The sequence below is a fragment of the Sclerotinia sclerotiorum genome, genomic scaffold (genome assembly GCF_000146945.2).
Source record: "Sclerotinia sclerotiorum 1980 UF-70 scaffold_14 genomic scaffold, whole genome shotgun sequence".
Taxonomy (NCBI): Eukaryota; Fungi; Ascomycota; class Leotiomycetes; order Helotiales; family Sclerotiniaceae; genus Sclerotinia; species Sclerotinia sclerotiorum.
Window position 1 is genome coordinate 53,235 of NW_001820822.1, and position 24,834 is coordinate 78,068.

At 43.2% G+C, this 24,834-nt stretch overlaps 7 protein-coding genes across 7 annotated transcripts; 4 read left to right on the forward strand and 3 right to left on the reverse strand.

The window, feature by feature from the left end:
- Nucleotides 1-8: 8 nt before the first annotated feature.
- On the forward strand, nt 9-107 carry SS1G_09631 (predicted protein; the record flags this gene model as incomplete). Its single annotated transcript, XM_001588948.1, has 1 exon — nt 9-107. One exon carries the CDS (start codon nt 9-11, stop codon nt 105-107), a length of 99 nt encoding a protein of 32 aa, XP_001588998.1.
- A 4,502-nt stretch (nt 108-4,609) lies between these two features.
- SS1G_09632 (hypothetical protein) lies at nt 4,610-7,330 on the forward strand (the record flags this gene model as incomplete). Its single annotated transcript, XM_001588949.1, has 1 exon — nt 4,610-7,330. One exon carries the CDS (start codon nt 4,610-4,612, stop codon nt 7,328-7,330), a length of 2,721 nt encoding a protein of 906 aa, XP_001588999.1.
- Nucleotides 7,331-8,725: 1,395 nt separating this feature from the next.
- Nucleotides 8,726-8,909, reverse strand: SS1G_09633 (predicted protein; the record flags this gene model as incomplete). Its single annotated transcript, XM_001588950.1, has 2 exons — nt 8,726-8,807; nt 8,893-8,909. The coding sequence occupies 2 exons, from the start codon at nt 8,907-8,909 to the stop codon at nt 8,726-8,728; spliced, it is 99 nt and encodes a 32-aa protein (XP_001589000.1).
- A 1,237-nt stretch (nt 8,910-10,146) lies between these two features.
- On the reverse strand, nt 10,147-16,976 carry SS1G_09634 (hypothetical protein; the record flags this gene model as incomplete). The annotated part of the gene is made up of 8 exons (XM_001588951.1): nt 10,147-11,220; nt 11,338-11,579; nt 11,645-12,409; nt 12,707-13,609; nt 13,858-14,556; nt 14,898-15,038; nt 15,240-16,694; nt 16,748-16,976. The coding sequence occupies 8 exons, from the start codon at nt 16,974-16,976 to the stop codon at nt 10,147-10,149; spliced, it is 5,508 nt and encodes a 1,835-aa protein (XP_001589001.1).
- Nucleotides 16,977-17,496: 520 nt separating this feature from the next.
- On the forward strand, nt 17,497-20,266 carry SS1G_09635 (hypothetical protein; the record flags this gene model as incomplete). The annotated part of the gene is made up of 5 exons (XM_001588952.1): nt 17,497-17,507; nt 17,802-17,960; nt 18,431-18,646; nt 18,968-19,146; nt 19,290-20,266. 5 exons carry the CDS (start codon nt 17,497-17,499, stop codon nt 20,264-20,266), a joined length of 1,542 nt encoding a protein of 513 aa, XP_001589002.1.
- A 272-nt stretch (nt 20,267-20,538) lies between these two features.
- SS1G_09636 (hypothetical protein) lies at nt 20,539-22,115 on the reverse strand (the record flags this gene model as incomplete). Its single annotated transcript, XM_001588953.1, has 4 exons — nt 20,539-20,581; nt 20,930-20,956; nt 21,328-21,537; nt 21,826-22,115. 4 exons carry the CDS (start codon nt 22,113-22,115, stop codon nt 20,539-20,541), a joined length of 570 nt encoding a protein of 189 aa, XP_001589003.1.
- A 1,028-nt stretch (nt 22,116-23,143) lies between these two features.
- Nucleotides 23,144-24,802, forward strand: SS1G_09637 (hypothetical protein; the record flags this gene model as incomplete). The annotated part of the gene is made up of 1 exon (XM_001588954.1): nt 23,144-24,802. One exon carries the CDS (start codon nt 23,144-23,146, stop codon nt 24,800-24,802), a length of 1,659 nt encoding a protein of 552 aa, XP_001589004.1.
- Between the last annotated feature and the right edge of the window lie 32 nt (nt 24,803-24,834).

The following is a 24,834-nucleotide window of genomic DNA, read 5'->3' on the forward strand; positions in this document are numbered from 1 at the left end:
ATAAAATTATGGGACGAGACGAGCGACCAAGTGGAGAGGACGATATGGATGTGTATGAAGAAGAGGCCATCCTAAAGGAAGGAGGCTGGAAGGGGATGGTTCAATGAGCAAGTTCAAAAGAAGTAGATTTGAGGGTCAACCTTGACTTAAGGGTCAGCTTTTGGGGACATGGCGTTTGGTTGCATGTTCTAGTGGCATCTTGTATTGGCGTTACATGGCCAGTTTGGTATAAAGGAGTATGTGGGACATACTCGGCGTTATCACTAGTGGGTATTGAGGGCTTGCATCGTGTGGCTATATGGGCATTCGTTCGTCTTTTGAACGAACAAAACAAAGGAGTGGGTAGCGAACAATTCGATAATACCATATTGTTATATAAAAGCATCGCGTGACGAGTTCCACGTTCTTAAGGGAAGAAACTTCTATAAGGGGAGATCTGAAATCATGGTATTCATATACTCCATTCAATTCTTCCAAGAATAGATTTCATTTGACTTTCGTTGCATATCTACCATGTCTTAGTCTGAGACAGAAGGGGTGTACAAGTCCATACAAAAGATTTCCTGTATGAATCCTGACATCCATAGCTAGACACAATACCAATTGCGCATCATCGTATCTTTTAGAATGGGCACTTTTTCGGATACTTTGAAACTACTCTTGGCTACATACTATCCTCATGACTACTACTACTCGAGTAGTCTCGGAAGTTGAACCTCAGCTCGAATCTCAATCTCTCGAACAGCTCTTGGTAGTCAGTCATTGATCTCGATTATCATATAATTTATTCTCAAACCCACAGTCATCAAAAGGACTAAAAATTTCTAATGCGATCTCTTCTATATTCTTAGATGGTAATTATCAAATAGAATAGTGACTTCTTACGAAAGACTTCATGATGTTATAGAATAGATGAAGAATAATGATTTCCATGACTAGATCCACGACTCCTAGACTCAGTTTGTGAAGTCCCCGATATCTCTCTTGCAGATTCGTCTGTACGGACAGCTGGCAATGATACCTCGCATGCTCCTTAAACATCTTTCTAATGTTCCATAATCATATACTAGTTTCTCCCATTTCTTCCTCAATACATCATGTTTCTTTGGTTGACTTTCAAGCTCTTGAAGTATTATAACCAACATTTTACATCGCTACCTAGCAGGCGGTCAGTGTGTTTTGAGGAGAAATCTCTACCAGGAACTCTCCACGCGTTTTATCTAACGCCTAAAAACTTTTTCTGCCTTCCGTGACCCCCCTCCCGATTTCGTTTTCATAAGATGAAAATACATTTTCGCCAAGCGAGGGAGTTCTTTAGTAGGTAGTCAGGTCCAACAAAACATTTTTCCAGACAAATTTTCCGCAAAATTATATATTCGAGTAAAATTGTATCTGCAGCTATAATACGAGAACTATATCCATCACCCGTATGAGCATTAAAACCGGCATTATTTATGGAACTCCTTGCTTTGCTGAGAAATGTTTTGTGTCTCTTTTCGACACCTGGATTTCCGTTTTCGGATAATAAGTCTAGTGCCCTACTTTCCGGCCACCCCTAATTCCGGCCACTTTTCCTCATCAAAAATGACGAGAATCGACTTTTATAACTTTACAATCAATAGAATTTGATGAAATTTTAGTTATGAATTTATTATATAGATATTAGTAAATTCTGAAAATTTCAGATTTTTCGCGATTTTACTGGTCGAGATTTTGAAGATTGAAATTTCTATTTTCGATTTATATAGGATTTATATGTTACGACGGCTATCATCAAACGCCGCGTCACATGACTAACTTAGTGTAGCGTGACCTTAAGTCACGTTACGGACCGCTGAGGAGCGCTGGCGGTCCTGACTAGCCATAGGCACGAAGGTCTATATAATCAAGATGGATTCCCTTTGTATAGAGCTTCGTGCTCAAGATCAAGATCAATCATTTAGTATACTCTACTATTAGTTACGAATTGCATCATTGTCATTACTTAAGTCCCTGCTTGACGCCTAGTTATATGTGACGCCTCACACCTCCGGGTCACGTGGCATGCCCCGTTTGTATTTAATCATAGGAAAACTCTCTACTCTTGTTCACGTGGCATGCCCCGTTTGTATTTAATCATAGGAAAACTCTCTACTCTTGTTGATGGCTACCCCAAGCCCCCCAAACCTCTCTAAAACACTTTCCGACAAGGCCAGCAACCTTCTCAATAAGGTCAACGATGCTCAATCCCATCTTCAACCCAGTTACCCAACTCCTAGATACCCACCTAGGCTCTGAGGAAGTCCGCGCTCTCCCACCGAGTTCACGAAAACTCCTCACCTCCCTTTGCCTTGAGTTTAAGGCAACCATCGAACAGCACTTCGACGCCTTTGTTACTGGTCATCCCCCCCCTAGGAGAGCTACTACTCCGCCTGTCACCCCCCTTTCCCCTCCTTCCCCCCCGACCACCACTCACACAAGTACACCCACAATGCCTATAGGCCCCAAGCCCTCCTACATTCAGAAAGCCTCTACTCCAACCATTGCCCTCACAAACAAGACTCCCTCCGATAACCGCTTATTCGTACGAATCAACCAAATGCACCCAGCCCGAAGCGCTGGATCTTTTGCAATCCTCACAGCCCTAAAGAAAGTCCTCGGACCAAACGCCTCCCTTTTAAGGGAGGTCCAAGAGGTCAAAACAGGCTTCGCTCTCTGCACCAGCTCAACAGCCAATCTATTAGCCCTTGAAAAACAGAAAGCCATTATATCATCCGCAATCGGAGACTGCAAAATTGAGGCCCAAGAGAAATGGACCACTTACCGTCTAAACTACGTCCCCAAGAAAGTCACCATCTTCAATGACCAATTCAAAATAGACTCCATTTTAGTTACAAAAGATACGATCTCCGACGCTATAAAGGAATACTCTGGTCAGGTGCTTACTCACGCTATCCAATCCCAAACGAACCCCTCACCTAATGAGTATTACTCAACATGGATAATAAGCTTCAAGACAGGAGCAGAACCACTCAAAAAGAACCTGAAGATTCTAGGGGCCAACATCAGCACATCCCTCCTAGTACAAAAACCAAAGATCACTCAATGCAATCGTTGCTTTCAATGGCACAACGCAAGAACATGCCTCAAATCACAAATCTGCCGCCTATGCGGTTCGGGAAAGCATACAGAGAGCAATCATACTACCAGTTGTGGTACTGAACACGTATGCCCACCCAAATGCCTTCACTGCAACGGCCCCCACCCCGTAGATGACCCCAAATGCCCCCTTCGCCCACAAGGGAGAGAAAGGAAATCAAAATCAGAACGCCAGACAATCCGGAAGATATACCTCGAAAACAGAAACTCTGTTTGTGTAAAGGCTGGATGCTCAAAGCCATCATCCGATGCACAAATGGCCGACTCCCCTACCCCTCCCTCCCCCTCGGACCAACTTAGGCCAAGAACCCCCACCCGCCTATTCGGCTCCACTCACTCCACAACCCTCTTCAGCACCCGCTCCGCTAATCGATTTGCAACAATCGCCAACCCAACCCCTATCCCGTTTAATGAACTATAAACCCGCTTACGATAACCCAAACCAATGTAGGTAAAGGAGGGATCTCATACGATCTCGTCCTCCAATCTAGCAAATATAGATCAAATTGATATCATCACGATCCAGGAGCCATATATATACAAAGATACCTCAAGAAAAATCACCAAAACTCACCCCTCCTACGAAATCTTCACTCCATTAGACGATTGGAAGGAAAACCCTCGTGTCCTCACCTATATCAAAAAAGAAATAGGAATTCAGATCAACCAAATCAGACCGATAATCTCCAGAGACCTAATATTTATACAATTAATATCTACAAATAATACAATATTTACCATTATAAATATTTACAACGCTCCAACACAATGCACAAATGGCAATCAAGCCATCAAGGCACTCTTTGAACTCCAAAACTTCCCAAACAACGCCATCCTACTAGGCGACTTCAACCTCCACCACCCCAACTGGAATCCCCTCCATCCATCCCCTTCAACGCTAGCCGAACCCTTTGTAGAATGGTCAAACTCCCGGAATCTACACCTCATCTCCCCAATCGGAACTCCTACTCACTCAAAGGGAAACGTCTTGGACCTCACCTTCCTCTCAGGGCCCTATACAGCGTATACCGCCCTCGCTGAACAACTAGAGTGCACCTCAGATCACAGCACCCTAAAAACCTACCTTCACTGGAATTACCGAAGCCAAAAGCCTGCAAAGAAACTCAAGCTAAATACATTGAATGAAACGCTCTTTAAAGACCTACTAGAAACTAATCTCACCAACATTGCAGCTATCCCCAGGACACCCTCTCTAAGAGACCTAGATCAAGCCGCATCATCCCTTACACAAGCCCTTACAAAAGCCTATACAGGATCTGCAAGAAGATCCATAAACAGGCCCCTTCAACAACCTTGGTGGAACAAGGACTGTATAAAGGCTGTGTATAAATATAGAATCACCAATACACCTACATCCAAACGCTCTCTTCGGAAAACAGTCCGAAAAGCAAAACACATCTTCTATATTACGAAAGTGGATAAAGTAGAAGATATAAACGATGTATATCGAATGGGCGAATGGCATCAATCCACAGGAATATACCGTACCCCTCCTTTAGCAGATCTATCAAAACAAACCATTGCAAATACTATCGAAGAGAAAAGGGAAACCTTCGCCAACAACCTACTGACAAACCTAGCCGAGGTTGACGACATCCCGTTCGATACCCCTACAGCCCCAAGCAGATCTATCACCTTCCCTGATATAGCTATACAAGATATAGAGCTGGCCATTTTAAAAGCAGGGAACACAGCACCTAGTGCAGACGAAATCCCAACAAAAATCCTACAAGTCGCATGGCTACAAATAAAAGAAGTAACCCTATCCCTTTTCAAAGACTGTCTACATTTAGGACACCACCCAAAATGCTTTCGATTAGCTACCATCGTAATCATCCCTAAACCCAACAAGTCAGATTATACCAACCCAAGATCATACCGACCAATTGCCTTGCTCTCGGTCCTAGGCAAAGGCCTCGAAAGACTCATTGCGAAGAAGGTATCATGGCTTGCTCTAAACTACCAAGTCCTAGCGAATCAGCAGCTCGGAGCCCTACCCTTGCGATCCTCAGTGGACCTCACCACTTGCGTTACACATGACATTGAGGCATCCTTAAAACAAGGGTTAAAGACCACCCTGCTCACAATGGATGTAAAAGGTGCTTTTGACGCAGTGCTACCAGGAAGACTAGTGAATCGCCTTCGGGAACAAGGATGGCCAAACAACCTGGTTAGATGGGTTCAGTCCTTCGCCACTAATCGATCCATCAAGATCCGACTAGACGGCGAGACTGGCCCGGAAACAAAGCTAGAATGCGGTCTTCCTCAAGGTTCACCGATCTCCCCGATCCTGTTCATGCTCTACATCGCGCCTCTCTTCTGGATGGGCAAACCACAGAGCAGATTCGGATATGCAGACGATATCGCGATACTAGCGACATCAAACTCACTACAGACAAACTGCGATTCTCTAAAAATGGATATGCAAGAAACTCTCGAATGGGGAAAAACCGAAGGTATCACTTTTGACCCCAAGAAATCTGAGCTTATACACTTCTATAAAGGACACCGAACACTAACGGATACCCTTGCAATACACACCGGATCTATGAATATAGAGGTCAAACCTGGCCCGCTCAAATGGCTCGGAGTCCACTTCGATAGGAAACTATGCTTCAAACCACATGTCCAGATCCTCGCAGCCAAAGCCCTCAAGGGAGCCAACGCACTGAGATCCCTCAGCAATACACACCGAGGGATACCCCCATATCTCACCAGGAAAGTGGCTGAAGCCTGCATACTCAAAAAGTGCTATTTCGCCTCGGAAACGTGGTGGCCAGGCCGAACCAGAACAAAGAAGAATGCCCTAAACAACCCGATCTCGATCTCAAATGTAGTGGACAGCCATCTAAGCTTACTCAACAAAGTGGTAATCACCTGTACAAGGGCAATCCTCCCAGTATACAAAACCACAAACACAGCAGTACTCTACGAGGAAGCCAAACTCAGACCATCCGAGATCGAGCTAAACCTGATTTCACAATTATATGCGGCACGAACCACCAGACTAGACCTTTACCATCCTCTCAGGATCAGAGCAGAGAACATAACCAAAGCCAGAGAATATAACCGCACCCCAGATACAAGATTCGCAAGGCTCATCACAGCATTACCGGAGACTGAACACATAAACCCCTTGGCCTTCCCACCCTGGGAAATCAGAGAGTCGAGGGCAGAGGCCGAGGCCCGCATCAATGGTCCGATGGGCAGAACGAAGGCACAAGCAGCCGAAGACTTCAAAGCCTTCCACGCCAAGATCCCAAGAAGCGATATACAAATCTTCTCGGATGGCTCAAAAAGTGAAAGCAAGGATGGCGCAACTGGGGGCGGATTCGTAATCTCACAATTCGATATTCAGATAGCACACCATTCTTTCTCATTAGGCACAAATGCAGAAGTGTTCGATGCAGAAGCCACAGCCGCAGTAGCAGGGGCAGCAAAAGCCCTCACTCTAGCATCAACCAAACTGGCCACAGATCTCTGGATCTTCTTAGACAACCACGAGGATGCTCTCCGATTAGGATCCCACTTCAATGGTTCCTCACAGAGAGTCTTTGAAGACTTTCTGAAGCTCACACAAGCTTGGGCTGTTAGACCAAGGCTCCCACACACCTCCCCCGGGAAAATCCGCGTCCGATGGGTCCCAGGGCACCTGGATATCCCTGGCAACGAAATAGCTGACAAAGCCGCTAAGGAAGGAACAAAACTCCCCTTTCCCCTCAACCCGATCTGTACGCTAGCATCCCTAAAAAGAATGATCAGAACAAGGGCCAACAAAGCAGACGAACAATTATGGAATACAGTCAGCCCACAATACTACAAAGATCTCCAATTCAACCACACTTCTAATACAGACACCCTCTCTCTGAAGAGAGCCACACTCCACCATATTCTCGCTATCAGATCACAGCATAGCGACTTCGCAGCATACCATGAACACTTCAATCACACTATAGCCCACGTCCATTGCTCGTGCAATAAAAGGAAAACTCCATTACACTTTTTCTTTTGCAAAAAAGGAAAAGCCTTCAAAGCGCTCACAAAGAGCCCCCCCTTCGAAGCTATCCCCTGGCTTCTAAGAAATCCCACCGGTATAGCCAAACTAGCCGAATGGCTAGAATACACCAAGTTCTACACAAAAATCTGCCCGTGGCACACAGGTGCAAGATAAAAAAAAAAAAAAAAAAAACTTTCTTTCTTTCATTGGATTCAAACGGAGTTAATAGGTCTCTAAGGGTGCTTTTCCTTCCTCTTCTTTCCTCTCTTTCATCTTTCCCTTTTCTTTCATTAAAAAAAAAAAAAAAACAAGTATGCATACGAACAACCAAAACAAGTACGAGGAGACAGGGAGAGAGATCAAGAGGTAGTGATCTAGTGGACGAGGATGACCACAATTACAACCCCAAAAGGCCTACCGGCCCAAACCCCCCCTGCGAAGGCAATCATGTAAACCCTGCCCTAGCCCCCTTTAAATTGTATAAAAATACTCCCCCTAGCTAGCTAGTAAACCACTCAGAGGCTTCTCCTCTGAGCGTCATTTGTCCAAAACTGGAATAGATGGCTAAGGTTATCACGCGCCAAGGCGCGTGGGCCTACGGCCTATGACGATAAACACAATCAATCAATCAATCTCTACTCTTGTTTTCCTTCTTCTTTTCTCCTTAGCTTAGTATTTTCTAATACAAGATACTTTACCCAGTATTCTTGAGTGTGACATTATAAACCACCTCGAGAGCCTAGAGCACTTCCACGTGATCTAGAGGGCAAACTGTCACGATTCACCATTAGGATTGATGGTGTTACGATGGTAGCAAACTGATTAATTAGGAGAGCTTAGGCCTTGTGCAAACACGATCAGATTTCATCGAATTAGTATGTGATCTTGGTCACCTGAAGATCGTATGCGCACGCACCATCAGAAATCACGTGATAAGGAGCCCTGAGGAGCCAGAAAGCTCCTAGGGGCTCCCTTTATCGTTCATTATATAGTCAGAGTAGTTTCATAGTTTAGGAGCTTCATGCTCAACTTAGTTATCAATTAGTTTACCTACATTCTACTTGATCTAGTAACGAATTCACTTTCAAGTGAATACCAGTGATAAAGCCTTAACCCATAATTACCAACCGACGAACCTTAGGCAGCCGCTGCCTCCAGTATAGTATCGTTACAATAATATTAGTCGTGGTTCGTGACATATAAATCCTATATAAATCGAAAATTAAAATTTCAACCTTCAAAATCTCAATCAATAAAATCATGAAAAATCTGAAATTTTCAGAATCTATTTATAATTATAGAGAAATATTGTGACTAAGTTTTCAATTGATTTTATTCATTAATTGTTGAATTATTAATAGCTGAAAATGATATTTTTTGGTGTAAAAAGATGGCCGGAATTAGGGGTGGCCGGAAAGTAGGGTACTAGACTTAATGTTAGCTCGTTATATATCTTCCTGTCTTTAGTAGAGTCGAAACGGATATCGTCGATATATCTATATGCATACTTTTCACTAAACAGTTCCTTTCGAAATCGACTATAATGGTCAAAAGCAGGAACTACAGTTACTACTTTGGAGATCTCGCTGCGGAGATTAAATTTTGTGGATCAGACAGCGAGCCAGGCCCAAAATCCTTCTGCTTTTGTTTCCTGTAATATTTTTATATTGTTAGTACTTATATTCTATATAAATAATGAAGACTCACACACCCTATTCTTCATGCACTCCTCTTACCCTTGTATAGAAACCATAGTATTCCAAAACCTTCGTCCATGATTCTCCTAATCTTTCTTCTCGAGATTCGTATCGGCAGCATCATACGTATATTACGCTAAATTAATGATCCGTAAACTCACAGAGAGAAACTCTTCCTCACTTTAGGGAACACCGAATTCGTTCATTAAGAAGATTTACTTGGACACCATTTTCATTATCGGTTCCAAATATGAGTTTAGCTACTTCGACGGCTTTGTTGATATTGGTGCAGGAAAGTCTTCCTAGTAATATTACTGAGTTTCCGTGAGATTTGTTGATGTCACGGGTTTGGGATCGTTATGGTAGCGGTTATTTTGACGTGCTAGTTTGTAGAATATCATGGTTAGGAGGTGTATCCGACTGGGATTCTCTTTATGTATTTATGAGGAGCAAATTTTCATGGTTAACTATATTATTGTTGATGTTGTAACATGAGATACTTGCAGGTAGTCCTATTATCGGACCTTGGGTCAATCATTCAAAGAGACAAAATATTAGAGAAAATATAGGCTCAGCAAGTTTAACCAAGGGCCGCTGTAGCTACGCTGAAGCTTTATCCCCAACTTCATGATAGTAAAAGGAGCTAATGGTGACAAAGTATCGGTTAGAGATAAAGGACAATATTCAAGTTTCATACCTGTGTGTAACCTTTATTAAAAGGCATTGATGTGGAAAGTGGGGAAGATGTAGTGTAAATCGATTTATTCAAATACAATATGGCGACTTTAAAATATTCAATATTCTAAAAAAAAACCAAATATTACAGCGCTACACAGTACAAGAATATAGTTCGTTGGTTAGACAGAGTCGCCTATTTTTCCGTTCACTAGTATGGTTAACCGAGCCCCTTGGAGAGGCTCAGGTGGGAAAGGAGCAATCCTGCAGGAGGAACTTTTATTTGGTTAAGAGATACTTTTGAGGGTGATTGTTGTAGATTATCTCCGTGGTTCTTGTAACCACATTTTCATCCAATGCAAGGTTACGGCTGGTTTGAAGATCTATACGATGACGATGATAAAGCATTGGATAGGATCCGATAGATAAAAGGCACCCAAGGTAAAAACACGTCATGGGTGATAGATTCTGCAATATTACGGCCAATCTAAAAATGTGAGTAACAAGCAAAAGAAGCCAGCCACAAACCTCCAAACTAAACTTCCTAACATCTTCAAATCATAGATGAGTCCTCCAAGCTATGCGAGACAATGAGAACAATAACTTTCCGCAATATTATCAATTGCCTCTCATTCCAAGTTGACCATCCGTCACAAAATGACTTCCACCAGCACACCTATATCCACCAGCTTGTTTAATCCACTGAAAACCCGCCACACAAACCCCCATGGTTTTCAATTTAGCCTGAGCCTGCGCCTCCTTTTTTCTTCTCTCTACTTCTTCCAATCTTCTTCGCTCTCTTTCTTTCTCGATACGTTCTCTCTCAGCCTTTGCTTGCAACTCGCGAAGTCGAGCTTCTTCACGCAATCGAAGTTGTTCTCGGCACTCGGCTTCATGTTTTGACTTGATTTCCCGCATGATTGCCTCCCTGGCTTTTCTTTCCGCCTCTTGAAGTGCTTCAACCCTTTCTTGCTGTCTTCGCATCTCGATTGCATAGCGCTGGGCTTCTTCTTCGGCCGCCCTTTTATCTTGTTGTAGTTGAGCCCATATTGCATCAGGGACTCCTGCGTCACGAGCAATTCCATCGTAGGATATTTCAGACTCTGTTGGTAAACTTGATGGCTGTTCTTCCTCCGCAATTTTCTTTTTCTTGATCGAATTAACGGTCTTGGTGGCTATTATAGAAGAAGCAGGTGGTTCCTGAGTCTCGCTCATGACAGGGCTGTTTGTCGAAGAATTGAACCTAGGTTGCCCTTGGGCGGTAGCCCTACCTCTCTTTCCATCCACCATGTGTTGAATGCAAGCTAATGCCTCACCATATGGCAGAATAATGTTTTGACTATCGTTTACTGAGTTTGTGGTCGACTGGTATGCCGCGCGTATCATACTCTTGGCTAATGTGATCATATCTCTCGCATTACCCCAGGCAGGAAGGGCTGAAAGCTCTGCTACTCTGTCCAAGAAAGGTTGGTGACTGGGTATATTATTCAAACCCTCTATTAATATATCTTCTTTCTCCAGAGTATTCTGGAGGACAAGAAGAGAGTCTTTTGGATCTAGAGCAGGAAATATCATCTCATCACTAAAACGGCTATTCAATCCTTCATTCGCGCTAAGCAAGGTATTCATATCTTTTTCATAACCCGCCAGGATGATAATCATTTTATTGGCGAATTTCGGCTTTGTCATGGACTAGGACACAGCTCTGTTAGTAAATACTAAAAGTTCAAGATTCGGGGAGATGGAAGAAAGCTGATGCTGCAGAAGGTAGAAGATTGTTATCATGATAAGTGAAAAGAGAGCACTGACATCAACCAGCTCATCAATGGCCTCTTGACCAAAATGCCCTTGGCCAAGTCGGTACGCTTCATCAATGAAAAGAATTTTGCCGAGCCCAAGCTCGAGCTGCTTAATAGTCTTGGGGCCAGTTTGCCCCACATACCGACCGACTAGGTCAGACGCAGAGCATTCCACGACTCTGGCTTCCGAAAGAAGGCCCAAGTCATAATAGACTTGACCAATCTTGCGAGCAGTTGTTGTTTTGCCGGTACCTAAGATCAAGTATCAACACGATAAGCTAAAATATAATATATCTGAGATACTGAGTAGCACATACCTGGAGGACCCTTGAATATGAAATTCATTGGAATATTAGATCGAGGATCTTTTCCGCGCTTTTTCATACTTTTTGCAGAATTCAGGTATCCACTGAGTTGAGCGACGATGGAGTCACAGCCCATTACATCTCTGAATAGTTCCTTAAGATTTGTCTCTGCACCCTCAGCTCGATCATAATCCGGATCGAAATCTTGTGGTTCGAAAATAAAATCTACTGATCGCTTACTGGCTTGCAACTTTGATTGTCGAGACTGGTAATTGCGTTTGGCCCGCGAAATCAGGTTCTCCACTTCACCACCGTTTCCGAAATTCAGACCATTTCGGGCTCGTCCAAGGAGATCTATGGCAATTGACACAGCTTTCGGAGTCGCTCCAAGTCCCTGGGTCTTCATCTTGAGGTAGAGAATCTCTTCCAATTCCTGATCATTAAAGTCTGCGAAGTTGAAGGCGTCTTTGAGTGCGAAACGTCTCGTAAGGCCTGCATTCACGTTCTGAAACATTTCAACCATTTTGTCTTCGTAACCGAGAAGCAGCACGCACTGATCATCACCGGGTACATTTTGCACCTCAGCCACGATTGTGTCTATGACGGCTGTTCTGTACATGTCAGTGCCGCCACCACCCTTATCAGAGCTGGAGTAAAGCATGTATGCTTCATCAATGATCAGAACTTTTCCAACTGTACTAGCCAGGATGTTTTTAGTATTCTCCTCGGATTGCCCCATGGCACTTCCGATGAAATCTGCGGGATTCTTTGTGATAACTAAAGCTTGTTAGAATTGTTCATCTAAATCAGGGTATGAAAATAAAAAGGCTGTCATTTGGTCTTAGGAGTCGGCTTTGCAAAATCTAGACTGCAGTCTGAAATGAATAAAATACTTGATTGCCGAGTATTATTCGGATCATTTGCAATCTCCAATCCACTTGAATGGTTTGGTTGTAGTCAAAGATTCATAGAATTAGAATATTTGAGTTTTCGAACAGATTGAATATGGGCCAGATTTCGGGCTATTTAGATCTCCGCTAATAAAGAAAATTGAACTACAAGGTTATCACTCACCTTCCCCATTGCTCAATAGACCAAGATCTGAGAGAATTCGACCATAAAGCTTAGCTACCGTGGTTTTGCCTGTGCCTGGAGAGCCTAGAAATACTCTGTTGAGTGATGTGTCCACAGGAGGCAATTTTTTAAGCTCTCGTTCGTAATTGGTCTTGATCATATCGATTAAGCCTCTGACGGACTCTTTGACTGATTCCAGACCCGTGAGACTTTGTAGCCGATTCCAAGCTTCGCAATTGCGAATTGCCTGGGATGGATCTGGCCCGATCAGATCTTCCTTAGAAATCAGGTTGTCGTCTGGACTGAGGCCATTCTTTCGTTCCTTCGTGAGTCGATCGGCTTGACGTTCTCGAATCCTAGCAAACATATTCTCAAGGGCTCTTGCATTCCCGAAACCGTCTCGAGCCCTTCCTCTGCCCAGGCGCTGGATTGCAATTTGCATAAAAAGCCCGTCCTGACCGTCTTCTATCTTCATAGGGAATTGGTAGAATTCGTGGATCTTGGACTGCAACATTTGGAGAAGCTCCGAGTCAGTATAGTCCTCAAATCGAAGTGTGTATGGTAGGCGAGATGATATTCCTGGGTTATGCTCAAAGAACTTTTCCATTTGCTTGAGATACCCGGCAAAGATAAAAACTACTTTGCCCACGAGATTTTCAATTTCTGTAAGTAGATAATCGAGGACAGCTTTGCCACCATGATTATGCCCTTCCGTCAACTGGTAGGCTTCATCAATGAAGTAAACTCCCCCTTGTGACGCTTCAAGAATTGCCAGGTGCTTTTTGACATCATGGACCCCACCATTTGCAAGATGGCTACCGGTTGTCTCAACAAATTCATCACCAGGAAGAACCTGAAGTGTTGTTAGAACTTTCGCATAGAGTCTTGCTACAGTTGTTTTTCCTATTTGAAATTAGAAAAGTTACCACCATAACTGTATCCAATGGTCCGCGATAGTCCGACAATGAGAAGCCTTTAGGTCGTTGAATCCAAATAAAAACATTCAAATGGTAAAATATTGAATAATCTTCAAACTATTTGGATCGTTGAATTGTACCAAAATATTGAAACCAGCCCGAATATCGAAAACTCACATCTCAGGTAATTTGGGCTATTTTGAATAATGAATATAATTGAAATTGAAGACATACCTGTTCCAGGGTTTCCTAATAAAGCTAGTCCAAATCTTTCTTTGCTAAGATCCGTTCCCTGACGTTTTGATGTGTCGACTTTGGCTTTAATCCGCAGAACTTGGGATTTTACATCTTCCAGTCCGATCATTTCCATAATCCTATCTATCGCCGGATTTCTGGCATTCTCTAGATCCTTTTGTCTTTGCCAATCGGTTTTTGATGCTGAAACATTGTGATCAAGGCACATCTGAAGATGCTTCTGGAGATTTTTATTTTTATCTGGCAGCTTTGGTCTTGATATGTCTTGCAGCGGCACAGGGCTGGTGGTAGTAGGACTGGGAGAAGGATTTGATATAGCAGAAGGCGTGAATTGTGATAGCGGAGGCGAGGAATATCGTTGCGGGTTTGATTCTATTTGATTATTATGGTCCATTAGGACAGACAAATCCTTTTTTTTTTGTGCTAAAACTTTTTCTCGCTCCGACCTCAACCAAGCGTCTCGACGCTTTTGCTGCGCCTTATCAATTTCGTCTTGAACCTTTTTGAGTTCTTTCTGATCTTTTTGACTTATTTCATCCACCCGTAACTGTTCATCTAAATCTTTCTTTGCTTGTTCAGCTGCATCTCGTTTTTCTTTCACACATTTGGGGCATGATATCGATGGGAGACCTTGATGACATAGTGACTTGTTTGTATGGCCATTGGGACATTTTTGCTCTAGAATCACTTTGCAGAGCATTTTAGAGTGATCGAATATTTGATGGCAACTACTGGGGCAATGATGAATTTTGCATTTCATCAAAGCACCACTGTGATTAAACGATTAGCAGCTTGCAAAAGTACCATAACTAGAGTGACCCACCAAGCCTCTGTGCATCCCCCATCGGGACAATGCTTTTCAAAATCTTCTGGTGTCGACAAATTTATCACTCTAGTCGGGTGATTCTCGCATTTCACGGGAAATCCTTGATACACATGTCCTGATGCTGATAATAAATCGAAGAACTTCTTCCATAGATCTTTTCCTTTCCGAGCATGTACGAAGGTGTCAGAGTTACCGACCATGATAAGCCCGTTTCTTGCTCGCGAAACCAAGACGTTGAGTCGTTGAGGCTGAGACAAGAAACCGATATCATTATTCGGGTTGCTTCTAGTCAATGAGACGAGAACAATATCACTTTCCTCACCTTGGTAGTTATCTTGGTTGAGATTAGTGACATGTTACCAGTGTTCGAATTAATATAGGATAAAAGAGGTTTCATGAGAAAATTTCTCAAGATTAATGTTGTCTCACAAGCATTACAATGTGTCAAGGATTTTTAACAATGAAAATTGCTTTTGAGGCGAGTGCAGAAAGAAAATGTTGATAGGGAAGGAACAAAACTAAGAGCAATACTTACCGACAGTAGAGATTCGGAGTGAAGGCTTTGAAGCCTTAGCACCTGCATCAACATACAAGCCAGCACGGATGAGGTCATATTTGTCTAAGTCGTTAAGTATAGGATCATTCTCTTTTGACAGCTTTTCACGCAGCAATTTGAGCTGGGCGACATATGGTGTTAAAACCACCAATTTGTCAGATCCGTACCCTTGTTGAGCAAGATACTTCACACATTTCAGGATCATGTTGGCCTCATACTCATTCTGCTTGGATGATGTCGAGTCGACATTATCCCTCATTGCTTTGACTTGTATATCGTTTTCAGGAGATCTGTGATCTATAAAGATAAGGTTGTCTCGGACGCCAAGAATATTTTTTCGATTTCGCGTAGAGTCGGCATCGATCAGGTCTGGGTATGTAATATGCCTAATAATGGACGATATCTCTGGTCTAGAACGATGTTGTTTCGTCAGCGTGACATGTGGAAATCCATCAAGAACCAATCTCTCAAACAAGGACATGTCCAGGTTGTAGCCGTCTCCTTGTTCCACTTTGAGGCCGTATGTATTACACTTCGGGCGAAGCTGCTTGTGGTCTCCAATGAGGATCAGTTGCTGCGTGTCCCTCGCCAAAGATGTAAAGATATGAGCCTCAAGAATTTCTCCAGCTTCTTCAACCAGTAATACCCCAGGAGAGGCAATCTGAATTGCAGATGTGTATTTTGCAGCGGCAGTTGTTGTGCAGCCAATAATTCTCTTAGATTTGATTGTGCTAATATCCCTCTGATCGAAGATACTCTCTTTTTCTGCTTGCTCATCATTGAACTGCTTGCCAATTTTAAGCATTTCTTCAACCATCTCCTCTATGATAGCTGACCTCCACCCTGAGATAATCGCATCCCTCGACTCTGAACTAATTTTCCATACTTCTTTTGAACGTTTGGGTTGAGTATACCGGAAACTCCCAGCATCCGCCATACCCCTGATCCACCTATTCAACAAATAGAACTTGTCCACGGCTTTTCCTTTTCTTCCGACCTGGGTCATATCATCCTTTTTGGTCATGGGCACCATGAACGTATCAAAGAATGGAATATCACCAGGCAGAAACTCGAGGTAGTCCAATATCTGTTGCTTGCTTACTTGAGTCGAGTGATACCGTCTAAACGCGCCTTCTAATCTTGTCTTATGCTGATTGAGACTCGATTCGAGTTTGTGAATTCGGTCCCTTTGTGAACTATTGAGTTTAGCCGATCCTTTAGACGACCCTTGTTCGCGTAAAGATAATTCTTTTGTTCGAGATGTGGACTTTGATCCAAGTCTGATCATATTTGAAGATGGAATCCCAATGTCCAGAAGGTCTTCGAGAAATTGATCTAGCGCATGGTTCGTATAGCAGACGACTAAAATAGTTTGAGACGTGAAATCATGAAGTATTTTTGCACCCAATGCTCCAATGAATGATTTTCCCGTGCCTAGCATCATTTCGTTAGTATTCATTTGAACATAAGAGGTGTTGAATACGCACCTGGTGGCCCTTGAACCAGACTCACCCTTCGGAATAAGATAGCAAGCAGAGAATTCGTCTGGGATTCATCGAGAATAACTGGCTTCTGAGTTTGAATCAAAGAAGAAAGATCTTTACCAGTGCTTTTTTGAATATGTTGTTTGAGTTGTAAAGGCTGGAACGAAGGCCCCTGGACACGTTGACCCTCACTCCATGAAAGAAGTTCTTCAGCCAAAGGAATATTATTCATCTCTTGTAGTCTTCTAAGAAATGGTTCGAAAGCAAAGACAGATGTTTCTATTTGCACGAACTTTATATTTTGAGCTGTCTTGAGCTTCACCAACGCCTCCGATATGGTTGTCTCATCTTCAAATTGCAGTATTATCTTCGCTGGAGATTTTGCCAACTCTTCTTCGATCCGGTTGATTATAGGAAATGCGACAGGTCGACCATCTACAAACAGACATCCAGTAGATCCTTGCTTAAGGATCTGCCGGTTTTCCTTGAGATATTCAACCCGCTTTTTGGATTCCACCTTTTTCAGGAACGGTAGCTCATGTTCGCACCGAAACTTCAGTCCCCAAGGTTCTCGGAACTTACCATCCCCGATCTGTATATCGTCTATTTTGATATTGTTGAAAGTCAGACCACGGTGTCTTCCCGGCTTCGAGCCTTGAAATTTTTGGATCTCATCTCTGATTTCCCCGAGCATATCTTCTCTTAAGAGTCTAAATTGATTATCAATGTGGATCCCAAGGCGAGCCGAATCCATGTCCCTAAGGTATGTGTCGGGAGTACGCAAGAAAGGTCGTTCTTTGGACAATAACTCATCTGCTGTAGGCATGATCGAAATATCCCGATGATTTGCATGGTCGTTGTTGTGCCTTCCGCCTGGCCCAACTTCACGATTCCTATCCAAATCTGAGACATCTAGAGACAGGATGTGCTTGACTTTCTGGCCAAGATTTCGAGTTTCTCCATTGGGAGATTTTAGAATGGAATCTAGAATTCCGGGGGATTTCGCGACAAGTAAATAGGGTGTTGTTGATTGACTAGGCTGGTTAAGTAGTTCTAGTAGAAGCCAGGCAAAACCATATGAGGCCTGCGGGTTTAGTTCTCCGGCCCGAAATGCTCGCAGAAATCCATCCCAGAAGAAGGGAGGCTCGACTATTGCAGTAATTACCTCCGACAGGCTCAACCCGGAATTGATGGTTCTCAAGGATGGTTCTTGTAGGTAGCGAAGTAACAGAACGGCATCTTCATTGATGAATGAGGGCGTTGTATCGAAGCGCATGGATGTTTGTATTGCAACAAGACCTCCTGAGCTTGAAAGTAGTTTGTATACGGTCGTTGCTGGATCCTTTTGAGAACAGACGGCTTCTATGAAAGTCTTCCCATCTCGGGCGGACGACATAGTTCTTCGTTCGTATATCACATCATTAAAGAAACGGTTGAGACGGGTAACCCGTGGGTCATCAATAAGGGATGCCATACCAAATTTCAATTCATAAGAGCAGTTTAGAATTTCTGATGTTTACAGGGGAAATAGTAAGGTTCTGATCAATAAATGGTCCCTGAATGTTCGTGGGATTGATATTGAGTGAGGTTAAATGAATGTCCTACAAACGACTTCGTTTTGAACGTGCATCCTCCAAAGGGACAAATGCTGGAAGGTTCTGTTCATTTCTAAAGACAATATTATAGCGGCATTGTGCAAGCAATATTCCACCAAGTCATGGATGATTCTATGCTTTTACGGCCTGCCGCAGAATTTGAAAGCCTCGCCGAGTGCGTTTGCTGTCCAATCCAATCCTGTATCTTACCTCTAAAAGGTGGGATAATGGTCTTACATGCGAATAAAGGCTACTCGCATGCGCTGAAACCATATGAAAAGGCATTTTCATTTGCTATGCACTGTGAGTGAGTCACAGAATGAAAATGGCAAAGCCAATAAGGTACTTTGGGGGTCACATCGGTGGAATCCAAGGTTGACTTTGGCTAGATGGAAAGCTAGATGCAAAGCAAAAGAGAGAGGGGATGATTCAGATAAATGAAAGCATTATTCTCAGCATTATTCTCAGCAGGAATATCATCGACATAAATCATTCTTCACTTGATATTGCGACAATCAGCGATGTCGTCTTACAGAAATGGCACTCACCGAGGCGAAAACTGGGGTAGTGCTAGTGCTAGTGTGGCTCGTGGGGCTCGTGGGGCGCGGGGTGCTCACTCGGGCTTCAGGCGAGGCTCAGCATTCCATATCCCTCCACCAGTGTCAGATGAGCCCTTTGGAGCAGAAATCGACAGAATCAATATCTCAACTTTATTGATTGAAGACAATGCTCCCACAATTGCAAATGTCAATTACCTTGCTTCTTACAACTGGCTGGACGCTCAATCCCCTATAATTCTTGTGCCAGGTAAGCAAAATATACTCTTACAACTCACTCACAATGGAGAAGCTCTAGCACTCGGAAGCATTCTAGCTTTCGCAGTATGCTTTTCGAGGCTGGCTGTTGATGGTCCATAAAGCCGTAACTGCTTTCTAACTCGTGAGAAATAGGATCTCCTCCAGCCTGGTCTCCTCCCGCACAAGATGAAAAGCTTCCTGGTGACAGTGGCTCCGTATTCCGCGACATCAATGCTGCACGATATCCCGATTATCCCTTGGAGCCCGCCGTTCGCTCCATCCTAGCTCTCGAACCGGACTTTAACTTACAAGCTCTTGATCTAATAGGATGCGGGTCTACAATTGGAAATCTTTTGAGATTTGCAGGCTCGGTGGAGAAGCCATTTCGATTTGATGCCGATTTCGTGGGGGATACGGTTTTCTTCATCCGAAAAGAAAGGACTCCAACTGAAACCATTGATGACCTCCGAGGTTTCGGTCATACATTTCCCGAACGATATACTACATGGGACCAGGATGTAAAAGGTTCTTGCTCACATCAACGCATTATCGAATATGATTTTGCGGACCTTCACATTTTAGTTCGCAGCGAGAGTGATGGATACATCAGAGAACATGATCCAGCCATGAAACACACAACGAAAAGTGCACCATCACCACTGGACGAGTCATTTGCCATGTTAGGAGTAGGTAGTGCCCCTGCAGGATCTAATAATTCGAAGCTGCTAGATATGCGGATGCAAGGCACCAAGAAATCCCAGAGTCAGATTTTTGACATTAAGACACGGCGCAAATTGAATGATTTTGACATGGAAGAGATTTTTCCTCGACTGTGGTTAAATCAAACTCCCAACTTCTTGCTCGCCTATCATGAATACGGGCTCTTCGATAAGCCCAAGGTGTCAAACGTCAAGGACAAGGTGCTCGAATGGGAAGAAAGAAACGTGACTTTGTTGAGCAAATTTCACGTTCTTGTGAAGAGGGTCATGGAGATTGTGAAAGATTCTGAGAATCATCGTGTAGAAGTAAGCTGGGATGGCAAGGGTCCATTGCGAGTGACGGAACAGATCAAAAAGGGAAATCGAGTTCTCCCTGCAGATTTGTTGCAGAAATGGGACGACGTTGACTAACCTCGTATTCACATGTTTTACTTAGCCTTCTACTTGAATTCGCTCATGATTTGATGGGTTCCTTGGGCTACTCCTTCATTGAACTTCATTTATGATAAAATAAAGAGTCCAGGTATCAATAGTATCTAAATCATGTGCACCACTCTGTGCATACCTTAGGGCTAGCCTTATGAGATTGACCGTTAACACTCTTGAAAAATATATATTTCTTCATCCTTTCAACTTCTTTTTGATTTTCTTCATTTCAAACACTTTTTCTTAAGGGGACAATCTCAATTCTTTCTGGAACATCGTCCCCATTTACTTTTACCACGTCTTTCAAATCAGGTACATCAGAATGTTTGATACCTTCAAACATCTCGTCAATCTCTTCGAGTGTCTTTCCTCGTGTTTCTACCCAATATTCCCAGATTAATCCTACCTCCAATACATCCCATGCACCGTTCATCATATATATTTTCCAGCCCATAGCTTCTTGCGCAAATGGAAAGGAGAACACAATGAGAAGTGCAACACCGTTCAGGACAAAGGTGAAAAGACCCATTCCGTTGGCTCTGATAGAATAATTGAGCACTTCAGGAGGATAAAGGTAGAGGAGTGGTGTCCAGCCAAAAGAGTAAGCTCCTTGGGAGAGGAAAATTGCAGCGACCGTCCCGTACATACCGGACTTGTTCCTTGATGCTCCATACACTTTTCAACGTGTCAACAATGTACGGAGCAGAATTAAATGGTGGAGCGCATACCTTTAGTTAGAGCACCGATGATGAAGAGGAAAATAGTGAGAAGTGCTGTACTAATAATTGCAGTTGCACGACGGCCAAGGATATCAGCATAGTATGTTCCGAAGAGGGCGCAACAAAGACACCAAGCATTCAGGATTATGTTCTATTGAAGATCAGCCCTAATCTTTAGATTTGTGTGGCTTGGGAACTCACAATTTGGAGTTGCGTCGTGGTTTCACTTATACCCGCATTGTCATGCATCGTTCCTAAGTAGTAACTTGCAATTACGTTGACTAGAAAGATTAATACTACATCCCAAGGACAAAGTTAATTACTTACCTGAAATGGTAGAAATTACTGCGGCTGAGATCGCTAGGGATACCCTTTTCCTTGCAACTGGTTTTTTGGCCATCTGCTTCATGCTCAGAGTCTCGCCAACATTTCTCTCGTACTCTATCGTGTCGATAATCTCTTGGTATTGCGCTAATACAACAGGATTCGACGTATCTCCATTCGCATGAGTCTGAGCCACAACCACCAATGCCTCTTCTGTACGCCCAACATAGGCTAATCATCGAGGTGATTCAGGGATGAACGGTAAGATGGCAATACAAAGGATACTGAAGATACCTTGGACTAAAGAAGAGACTCTCCATGCCCAGGTCGAGCTGTAAGAAGCTGTTCTGTATGTCACACCAGCTGCAATCAAACCTCCTGCTGAATGTCAGATGTGTGAATCAACTGGGGTAATGAAAATTCATACCGACATAATAACAATTGTTCAGCACCCCTAATCCCTAGGCTCTTCAATTATATGGAACTGTCTCAGCAACATACGTCGGTCCGGTAAGGGTGGAGGCAGAAGTTCCGTATCCAACCAGAATTCTAGCTATCACAAACATCGCAGTATTCTGCGCAGCTGTCTGAAGCACGATGGACAAAAATGTTCCAATAGCCGCCCAAAATAATGCATATCTGCGTCCGATCCTATCAGTTACTTGGCCATAAGTCAGACCAGCAATGGCGCCACCGATCCAGAGTGCGGCTGTATTGAGAGACAGAGTGGCGGTATTCAGATTGAAGTAATCGGTATAGCTGGGCAAGATATTGAGGCCATTCCTATTCATGGTCAGCTATCACAGATGATATGGGTATAAGACTTCTCTGTCGAGGATACGAACATCATCGATCCGTCATATCCAAATGTGGTTGATGTGATACATGAACATAGGACAAGCAGGACTGATACTATCCATGAAGAGCTAGAAACCCTCGGACGAGTTATCTGACCTAGTATTGTCTCTTCCATCATGAGTTTATCGTCGATAAAGTATGGAAGATACTATTATATTCAACTAATGAACTCGATGCTATTACGAACAATATACTCACAAGTGCTAATCACGCATAAAACAGTCTCCATACTTATGCTTCTTATCTTGATAGAGTCGGCTGATAACATGCACAATCAAAAACCTTCTGCATTCTGAATGGAGGAGGCGATATAGCTTATCATAGTACATGCGGGGAGATAGCTCTAATGAAAGTGCAAGGAATACTAAAGCCTACAAAGCTTGTTGAAGCTTGTTCAACTAGGAGTAACCAATGATAGACCGGTATGATTCTTCATATGACCTTGTGCGTCCTGGTGCATGAGTGAGTGCGATAGCGCTAGTTTTGGGTCTGTCATATCCATTTTCTCATCTCTCTTCTTTCCTACGAGACTTTTCTCTATATCTTAGTTTTAGTGGGCCATATACGTTTAAACTCTTTTAATAGTCAACGCCTCAATCACAGTTGAATCTTATGAGGTTCTTATCGGCGCAATCTAGAATGTGGGTAACGTTGCATGCAGATCCAACTAGGCACGTGATCTGAATCTACAATGCATCCGATTCGGCAGGTGGGACCAAGAGGGGTAAAAGGTTCCACTTCGTGTAATCGTTGCATTTTACTTGGACTACATATGATATCTCGAGATATTTCTCACACTGGCTACTGTCTTTGAGCCTTCCCATACAGGATTGAAATTCATGATGTATTTTCTATTCCTATTACAAGCTCTAATATCTCTGACGCTCGCTTTCAGTGCTCCTCCTGATGTCCCTACTTGGTGCGGAAAACCTTATATGAGCACGTGAGTTGTTATCCCATTATGGCGAGAGGGTACTTTTTGACATTCCTTAGAAACCATTCATTAGATCCAGGAGGACAATTCCAGTTTGCAGTAGCGCAGTATGATCCTCTACTATATATTACTATACAACCCCGGTATTCAATATTTTTGGATAATGAGGGCGAAGGATCTTTAATCGTTGATGCTAGCATATCTCATGTCTTCGGCGGATCATATCGAAATGCTACCTATGATGTCCCTGGAAGCAATATCAGCTCGCCTTTCATGACCCTTGATATTAAGATTTACAATGAGGAGTCAAGTGCTCTACTGATCACCAAGAAAGTTCCAGTAAATACAACAGGCAACCTAATTAGCTTCTCTTTCTCGTCGTTCCCAGCACGATTAGAGCCTTATCCAGTCTCGATTTACGCTACTTCCCCTGATGGTCAACAATCCTATACCGCAAGCACCAGTGTCTACGTACTGCCATCACGGGACTATGGTAGTGCTGTGAAAATTGACAATCTCTATGGAGGACTTTATGTTCAAAATGACAAGAATGATTGGAATGGCTGGTATGCTGTCTTCCCTAATGGATATTATGCGGATGGATCGTATATAACTCCCGACAATGTCTCGCTCGCCAACCTCGAAGCATACGCTGCACTGGGTTTCAACACTATAAACATCGTTCCAGATGGTGGCCTTCCAGATCAATCTTATCCCACGGCACAACTCATAGAGTATTGGGATAAAATGGATGAATTAAACCTCTTCAATCTTTATGACATGCGTTTCGCATTCCAAAACTCGACACGCATCTCAGAACAAGTAGCTCTCTGGCAACATAGAACCACCCTTCTGTCGTGGTATACTGCCGATGAGCCAGATGGATGGGTATATCCCCTCAATTCTACCCAACTTGCCTACAAGCAAATTAAATCCCTCGATCCATATCATCCCGTCAGTCTCGTGCTAAACTGTCAAAACTTCTACTACCCGGAATATTCAGCCGGTGCCGATATCATCTTCCAAGATGCATATCCAGTGTCAATAAATGCAACTTGGTCTGTTTCGTGGAATACACCTTGTAATGAAACATATGGAGATTGTGGGTGCGACAATTGTGTAGGAGAGTTAGAAGATGTATCTAATCGGCTCGACGACATACAAAACTATCAAGCAAATATAGGACCAGGTAGTCAAGGTGGTTTGGACAAACCTACGTGGTCAGTAGTACAAGCATTTGGTGAGTCGCAGTATTGGCAAAGGGTACCAAATGCAGAGGAAGTGAAAGTCATGATGATGTTAAGTGTGAACCATAATGCCAAGGGTATTACGTACTGGATCTATCCGAGTACGGATTCAGTAAATGTTGGTAGTGCGGCGCTGGGAAAAGTATTGCAGAATGGACCTGCTATTGATTTTCTGTTTGGCACAAATTCAATCAAGGGTTTGGGAAGTGGGTTGCTGGATGTAAGTGCGTGGATAGTGGGAGAACAGATGATGATTGGAATAGTTAATGGGGAATATGTTGATTCCAAAGCCGAGGTCACGATACGTTTACCGGGGAATGTGGTGTCAGTGAATCAAACATTATATGGAGATTCAAGCTGGAGTGTTAGTGAAGGCAGATTGTCGAAATTGGGTCTGAGTGCCTTGGAAGTAGATATTTTGGTTGTGAATCTTAGTTAGTACCCCGTATCTCAATATATTATCGAAGGTTT